This window comes from Haematobia irritans, chromosome 4 (genome assembly GCF_050003625.1).
Source record: "Haematobia irritans isolate KBUSLIRL chromosome 4, ASM5000362v1, whole genome shotgun sequence".
NCBI classification, from domain to species: Eukaryota; Metazoa; Arthropoda; class Insecta; order Diptera; family Muscidae; genus Haematobia; species Haematobia irritans.
The window spans coordinates 116,009,184-116,018,120 of NC_134400.1; the positions used below are offsets into that span (position 1 = coordinate 116,009,184).

The window sequence follows — 8,937 nt, forward strand, 5'->3', positions numbered from 1 at the left end:
TTTTCATTAGAGGTGCGTACCAGCTTACGAAATTGAACGCTACCGAAAATTTCGTTAGCATAAATAGCAATGCATTTCTTATGGGAATGAAATTTTTCGCTAGAGGTGCATACCGGCCTTAAACTTATAATGTTGCCAATATATGAGATATGTTCGACGCGAGCACTGTCGTCCGGATAAACTTATAGGCGCATCTCAATAAACACAAACGTGTGAACAATGCTAAATTTCAACAATTTTTCAAACATTTTTCAAAGGAGTAGGGTAATATTCAAGTTGAGAAATTGTTGAGAAAATTTAAACGACGTCAAATAAATTTAGAAAGAGCCTTCAAACAATCAGAAAACGTGAATTTTAAGATAGTTGTAAAAGAATCTTTGTGGTCAATTAAAACACGATTGTTTAGATGTTTATTAATTTGATTAAACATTTATAAATTCTTATAAATATAACATTTATACCATTATCACAACACATTTAACATAATTTTTTCATTAATAAAATAGAATGATGTTGATTATAAGTGGAAAGTTACATGTTGCAACGTCTATCAGCCAGTGTTTTTATTCTCCATGGAGGCAGCGCGTCTGTAAAATATCTGAAAAACAATCACTTTATTCCATTGTTCACCAATATACCTTTTACAATTTTAAGCGAAGTAACTATAGCGCTGTTTTCTTTTTGCACTGGATGCAACATTTGTATGAGCTATCCAGAACATCGTTACACTAGTGTTCTATCCAGAACATCGTTGCACTAGTGTTCTATCCAGAACATCTCATCAGTGCAAGTCGCACCGATGTTGCCAGATTTTATTTTGATAAAGGGACGCTTCATCGATTCACAATAGCAATTTATTTGTCGAAAAACATAAAATTCAAAGTGGTACAGTGTCATAAATAATCGCAGCAGTAAACATTTATTACTAATTGGAGCATTTCATACATTAAAAATGCAAGATTTCACTTATTTTCTGTGATTGTTTTTAAACAGCTGATTTCAGTGTTGCATATTTTTGGAGATGTCCTGGATAAACGAGTACTCTGTTTTCTTTTAGTCCTTCACGCAAAGACTTTGTAATTATAACAAGACGTCCAAATTGCCTCTTGTTCTTGAATAGATAAAAGTGCACGACTTTAGGTTCACACACGTTCGTTATCTATTTTGCTTGTTGGCAGGTTTCTTTGCAACATTTTCTCCAATTCCTCTTTAAAATTGTATTCGTAGCAATCATGTGTGTAAATAGCTGTGTTCGGGGGACCAATAATGTATAATAATTTGTGACTCTAAAATTTTTCGTTTAGACAAAAACACGAACAAAAAGGGATAAAAAAACAAAAATTGACAATTAAAGGTGGGTATTAAGTTCGAGTTTAGCCGCTAAAATCCTCATTTTTTCACGATTACTTTTCTTTAGTAATCCATTTTAATGAATACAAACTTTGTGCAAAGTTACTTTGGGATATTCCCCATCAAGTTATAATGAAATCTGCAACAAATATGTATAATTTTATGACTTTTTTACTGATTTAGTTTTCACTTTAGTGAAAATTAGCGGCTAAACTCGAACTTAATACTCACCTTAAGAAGTTAAAAGAGGGAAACATTTTGAATTGGCCGCTACTACGGGCGTGTTTCCAAAATTAAAACTGTAAAGTAAAAATTCCTATTTTCTCGGAAAAACTGTAGAAAACTTAACGCAGAAAAAACACCAGGGAACATAATAGACATCTCTTAATGATTTAATGACTTAAGGTGGGTATTAAGTTCGAGTTTAGCCGTTAAAATTGCCATTTTTATCGTCATATAATTATAAATAAACCATATTAGGCATTATGTCTTGTATGGCAATGCAATTTGTAAAGATACGGTACCAATAAAGACACAACAAAATAAAAATAAACACAATTTACTTGAAGTAATTTCTTTTGGCATAAATGTTGAATGAAAAAGAGTGCAGAAACAGGCCTATTAACCGAATTGAAAATTCTTCATTTTCTTTTCTTTTTTAGATTCGTAACATCATACCCATCTTTTTTCCAACTCTCTCATACATGTATGAACCTAAACTCATGAGCCTATTGGAAAAAAGAGGAAGCATATAGACATCTTGTTATTTCAGATAATCTTTGCCTTCACGGCTTAAGGTGAGTACTATGTTCGGTTTTCGAGTTGAAAATCACTTTATTTTCGCGATTACTTTTCCTGAAACAATTAAAATTATAAATGAAAACAAACATATTCCCATAGTGTCTTGCCGAAATTTAGAGGAACAAGAAACTGCGCATCAATTGAGTTTATTTATCTGCTTTATATTGAACTGTTTTAATAAAGTAACCGAGAAAATTTCAACTCGAAAAGCGAACATAGTACTTACCTTTAAGGTTGAATTACACACCATGCGTCAATCCGTGCGTTGATGGAAGGGTTGATGTTTTTCTGTTTGCCGCAGACTATTCGAGCTTTTGATTTGAAAGAGAAATTTCAACTCTTCAATCATCGGACGCATTGTACGCATTGAACGCATGGTATGTAATTCTACCTTTAGCATATCCTGTGCTAAAAGAAACAGCCCTTATACGGTGTTCTCACCAAGCATGTTTTGGGGTTTGAAATGTTTTCCCTTTATAAGCACTTCAAAACGAGTCGTTTTCGCCATACTAAAAAACAAGTTTAAAACACAAGTTTTCCTCCAAAACACGTCAATTTTAGAATGTCAACCCACCTAATTTGGAACATACCCCGATTAACATACCCTCTTCTAAATATATGTCAAAATATTGAAATAACCCTGCCAACATTTTTTGAATTTGGGGACTCTTTTGAGAATCCCCACTACGTCGAAAACAATCATATACGACATCAAAAACTCGTCGGAAAAGCGCCGTCACTATTGAGAAGTTGTACCAAGTTACTACAAAAATGTTTCGCATGAGTGCAATTATTAGGTGCCTTTATAGATCAATTTAGAACGACGCCAATAAGGGACCCTCCAAACAATCAGAAAAAGTGCATTTTAAGATAGTTGTAAAAGAATCATTGTGGTCGAGTAAAACACGTTTGTTTAGATATTTATTAATTTGATTAAACATTTACAAATTCTTAAAAATATAACATTTATACCACTATCACATTACATTTAACATAATTTTTGGCATTAATGATGATGTTGAGTTACAAGTAGCGAGTTACATGTTGCTGCCTCTATCAACCAGTGTTTTTATTCCATGGAGGCAGCGTGTCTGTAAAATATCTGAAAAACAATCACTTTATTCCATTTGGAAAATCACCAAATTGTTCACCAATATACCTTTCACATTTTTAAGCGTGTAATCTATGTTTTCAGAACTTTATTTTCGTTTTTATTTAATTAAAATATAACAAGCTGGTTGCGCTTGGCGTTTCACAAAAAAAAAATGGCTTTTTTAACAGTAGGGATGGCAAATTACTTGCATGTACTTTTTGATGTACCTTTTCATGATGGTTGAAGTGACATTTACGAGTCTGTGGTAACGATGAGGTTGAAATGGAACTTTGAAATGCTGGCAGGGAAGTTTCAAAGAAACTAAAAAATAAACAAAGGTTTTTAAGAACATGGACATGTGAAAATAACATAAAATTGTTTTCCCTTTACGCTCGCGGTAATTATTTGGACATAGATTGCATATATGTGAATTTCGAGTAAATGTGAATTTCTAGTTTCCATGGTAAAGGTGGGTATTAAGTTCGAGTTTAAGGTGGGTATTAAGTTCGAGTTTAAGGTGAGTATTAAGTTCGAGTTTAGCCGCTAAAATCGCTAAAGTGAAAACTAAATCAGTAAGAAAAATGCATGAAATTATACATATTTGTTGCAAATTTTATTATAACTTGATGGGGAAAAGCCCAAAGCAAATTTTCACAAAGTTTGTGTTCCTTAAAATGGATTATTAAAGAAAAGTAATCGTGAAAAATGACGTTTTTAGCGGCTAAACTTGATCTTAATACCCACCTTAAACTCGAACTTAACACCCACCTTAAGGCCGGTACTCTGTTCGGTTTTCGCGTTGAAACTCCATACAAAACCAAAAAATGCGAAAAATTTGCGAAATTTTTTCCATTTGTGATAATTTATTTTTTCGTGTTGAAAAACTGACGTTTATAGCACGGCGCCATTTGCAATGTGAATTAAGAAATAATTTATTTATTAAAAACTATATGTGCGGGTTTATAAATCAAACACGGACCATATTTTTGTTCCGAAACTATACAAAGGATCAAAGGAATAGCAGATCAATTGCCCAAGGAAAAATAAAATGTTATTTTGTAAAAACAAGCAACAACCACCAACTTAAGGTTGAGTTACATACTATACGTTAATGCGTCCGTTGATTGAAGAGATGAATTTTCTCTTTGAAAGGAACAGTTTTGTTAGAGTGCTTCAAACTGAAAAATATCAACCCTTCCATCAACGCACGGATTAACGCATGATATGTAATTCAACCTTTAATCCAATATCGCTCCGTGTAAAATAGCGCTCCAAGCTACCTAAAAAACGCCGCTTTCTATGTGCGAAATAATGGTTTCCATAAAAATTTTTCGCAAGAATGAACATAGTACCGGCCTTTAACTGTCAAACTAAAACATCTCAACCCGGTGTGAACGGTGAAATGTTTCGAATAAGGAAAACGAGTCGGTGGGAACATAGCATTATGTTTTCAGCACTTCATTATCGATTTTATTTAAATAAATTATAAGAAGGTAGTTGCGCTTGGTGTTTCAGAAAATATAAAATGGCTTTCATGTACATTTCGTACTACTTCATACGCTTCCTCCATCACAGTTGGCGATTGTTGCAGTGTCACTTATGAATCTTTGGTAGCAGGGTATTTACCCTGCCAGCATTTCCACATTTTTGAAGTTGACGGCACTTATAATCCAAAAATAATGGCAGTGTTATTTTCTTGCAAGTTTTACTGGATACGATTTACTGGAAAAGAAGCCAGGCAGACCTTTAAACGGCGCGTAATGCTCTTTACAGATTAAGGTGGGTACTAAGTTCGAGTTTTTTCACTAAAGTGAAAACTAAATCAGTAAAAAAAGGAATAAAATTATACATATTTGTTGCTGATTTTATTATAACTTGATGGGGAATAGCCCAAAGCAAGTTTTAACAAAGTTTGTATTCCTTAAAAAGTATTATTAAAGAAAAGTAATCGTGAAAAAATTGCGATTTTAGCGGCTGAACTCTAACTTAATACTTACCTTTATCAGTTATTCCGAACGGAATGTCAGTAAAGAATCTCACATAGGCTTGCCAGATGGCCGGGATTCGCCTGGATTGTCCCGGAATTTCGTCTCTAGGAAGTGTCCCGGATCTTTCACAAAATTTACCAAATATCCCGGAATTTCAATTACTCAGGCATATGTTTTATTTTTTTTACATTTATTAAAAATGAAAACGATTTAAAATTAAATCGCTTTCAAAAATATTTTTGGTTTTGGATTTTCATACATTTTAAATGTACATTTGTTTGTCCGATTTTGTACCGTTTCATTTAATCTCACCACTTTGAGAAAAAAATCAAATCACTGTCTTGCGAATCATCAGCTGTCACTTGAGTAGTAAATGTAAAAAAAAATATACGCAAATATCCAATTCACGTTTTTCTGCAAAATGCATTTTAACAAATTATAAGTCAAGTTTGTGCTCCCTGCCATCATTTCAAAGTTCGATTTTATCCTATGATTACCATAGACCCTTTAGTGACACTATAACAATCCCCAATTCGGATACGAAATATACCTAAAACCATGTCCATGGCGATATCCAAATTCCCAGTCCAGTCGAAAGCCACTACAAAAGAAGCAGCGATTATCACCTCAGAGCTTAAGTTTGTTTGCCAAACCCGAAAGTAATATGCCAGTAAATATGAGTTTAGGTTTCCGTTAAAAAAAAAAATATTCCCAAAATTATTTACGTTTTATATAAAATCGTGGCAGCCATCTTGGAAGAAAGTTTCAGAGGCTCCTATATATTTAGGAATTTCAAAGCTTGCTGACAATTACGACTACGCCATGGCGTTTATGCAAATTTACGAAGTGATAAAATATGGGGAACTAATATCGAAAAATAAGACTGTTTTTGCTTGTCCCGACAAATCCCGGAATGTACGGCGCAATGTCCCGGATTTCGGCAACCATCATCTGGCAACCCTAATCTCACAGTGTTTCGGATCGATACGACTTGTCGGCGATGACTAAATAATCGGTAAATGTGTTATCGATCCCATAAACATGCAGCAGTATCGATTATGCCTTCGGACTTAAAGGTGGGTATTAAGTTCGAGTTTAGCCGCTAAAAACGTCATTTTTTCACGATTACTTTTCTTTAATAATCCATTTTAAGGAATACAAACTTTGTGAAAATTTGCTTTGGGCTTTTCCCCATCCAGTTATAATGAAATTTGCAACAAATATGTGTAATTTCATGCATTTTTCCTACTGATTTAAACTCGAACTTAATACTCACCTTTAGCGACTAAAGCTAAGTACTATGTTCGCTTTTCGCGTTGAAATTTTCGCGGTTATATATGGGATATGTTCCACACGAGCACTGTCGTCCGGAATAACTGATAGTCTGTAAAGCGCATAAGTGTGCAAATATAAACATAGCGATAGACAAACACTTGTTTACGTGCATTCCTTAAGTTCCGCGACAGAATACCGTGACGGCTAGCGGTGTACCGACAAATCCGTTCTAATTCCTTGGCTGAAAATGGGATAGTGTCGCCATCGCTTATCAATTTTTTTAATTCACCACTAGGCATTTTTGTTGCCTGGCCAAGTGGACATTCTTTTATGTTTTTATTAAACTTCTTTATCATCTTTACCATCAAAAACACTCGGAAATACCCGTCGCAGGAAAATGTTTCGCTTACCGCCTCTCGCTATGGTTATATTTACACACAAAAATATATGAGTACGTCTACCGACAATCGCAAAGGAGGTATTGAAATCGTTCGCATTGGGTGTGATATCCATACAGTGTTGCACTCTCACAAAGCATTGGGAAGTGTTTGGAAAAATTTCGTTAATTCAACAATACAGAGATGCCACATTATTTTTTTGAAGAAACTTATATTTGATTTTGTAATTTGTTTGAAATATTTTATTTGTATGGGACACGTTTAAATATACATTTTTGTTTACTTTGCGTAATAATCCTACCACTTTACCTAGTTTATTGCAATTGCATGAAATTTGTTTAGTGGGATTTACTAGAAATATGGCAGCCCCCAACATGCATCTAATGAACACCACCAAACTAAACGAAGAATTACTGTTCAGTCGTTGTTTTTCGACTTCCTTTCTTTTTTATAACGAAACCAACGTGATTCGGTCTTTTTCCGCTTTGAACTTTGAAGATGGCGGTCGGTAAAAATAAAGGTCTTTCTAAAGGAGGCAAAAAAGGTGGCAAAAAGAAGGTTGTCGATCCTTTTTCACGCAAAGATTGGTACGATGTTAAAGCTCCCAACATGTTTGTGGTTCGCCAAATTGGCAAAACCCTGGTCAATCGTACCCAGGGTCAGAGAATCGCCTCTGACTACTTGAAGGGCCGTGTCTTCGAAGTTGCATTGGGTGATTTGCAAAAGGACAATGACTCTGAGCGTTCTTTCCGTAAATTCCGTCTGATTGCTGAAGATGTGCAAGATCGCAATATTTTGTGTAACTTCCACGGTATGGATTTGACCACCGACAAATACAGGTAGGCAATATATGCCGAACTAAAAACGTGGTGTTCGCAATGTTTTCTGTGCGTGTGTGTGTGATTTAAAAAGAAATGTGTAATTAAATGAGGAATCTTCCTTAAGCATTATTTACAATGGAAGAATTAAAAGCAAATTGAGGAATGAAAAATGTTGGTCATGTGCCCAAAAACCTGTGGAATTAGTAAATTAATTTATTTGAATGTTAATTTAGTTGAATGTTGCATGCGTGCTTGTGTGTTGGTGATGAGCACCATTTGTTTATGATTCGGGTTTAGCTTGTTTGTGAACTTTGTGTACAATAAACAAAATGATTTGTTGTCTGATGTTTGTTCAACTTTTTCTCGCATTCCAGATCCATGGTCAAGAAATGGCAAACTCTCATCGAAGGTATTGTTGAAGCCAAGACCACCGACGGCTACTTACTTCGTGTATTCTGCATCGGTTTTACCTCCAAGGACCAACAATCTCAACGCAAGACCTGCTATGCTCAACACTCGCAGGTACGCAAAATTCGCGTTAAGATGCATGAAATTATTACCGAAGAAGTTACTAAATCTGACTTGAAACAATTGGTTGGAAAATTGGCCTTGGACTCTATTGCCAAGGATATCGAGAAGAAGTGCCAACGAATCTATCCTTTGCACGATGTTTACATCCGTAAAGTTAAGGTATTGAAGAAACCACGTTTCGACTTGTCCAAATTGTTGGAATTGCATGGCGATGGTGGCAGCAAGAGTACCGAAGCCGTTGTCTCTGCTGAAGGTGCTGTTATTGACAGACCCGAAGGTTATGAACCTCCAGTACAAGAGTCTGTTTAAGCATTTTATTCTATTAAATAATACCTGGAAAAACATTCGTTTTTTATGATGTAGAAAATGATTTCAAAATTTGAAAGAAAAGAAAGACAAAACTTTTGTGTAAAGTTTTGAGTGAAAAAAAAAACAAGATAATGCATTTTTAGTTTCATATATCGGAAATGCTTTCTAATGTTAGTCTTTTCGGCGAGCAGTGTGCATAGTATACAAGATAAAATAAGGGTGGTTCGTACATGACACATGTATGTTGGCATGTGTGGTATGTCTAGGCAAGGGAAGTCTTTCTCTTTTTCTCTTTTTTTTAGATTTTCAGTTGAACTCTTCGTTTCATGGACATCGGACGTGCCAAGAGCCAGCAGCCGCAGTACATTTTA

The 8,937-nt window shown here is 34.8% G+C and overlaps 1 protein-coding gene across 1 annotated transcript; it reads left to right on the forward strand.

Annotated features, from left to right (window-relative positions):
* Window positions 1-7,349: 7,349 nt before the first annotated feature.
* Window positions 7,350-8,635, forward strand: RpS3A (ribosomal protein S3A). The gene is made up of 2 exons (XM_075307603.1): window positions 7,350-7,744; window positions 8,101-8,635. The coding sequence occupies exons 1-2, from the start codon at window positions 7,404-7,406 to the stop codon at window positions 8,564-8,566; spliced, it is 807 nt and encodes a 268-aa protein (XP_075163718.1). The 5' UTR covers window positions 7,350-7,403; the 3' UTR covers window positions 8,567-8,635.
* The last annotated feature ends 302 nt before the right edge of the window (window positions 8,636-8,937 follow it).

What these genes read in the sequence shown, in the direction of transcription:
- RpS3A (XM_075307603.1), top strand. Translation starts at nt 7,404, where the DNA reads ATGGCGGTCGGTAAAAATAAAGGTCTTTCTAAAGGAGGCAAAAAAGGT. An exon ending in TTGACCACCGACAAATACAG is followed by an intron (nt 7,745 to 8,100) that starts GTAGGCAATATA and finishes CTCGCATTCCAG; the next exon opens with ATCCATGGTCAAGAAATGGC.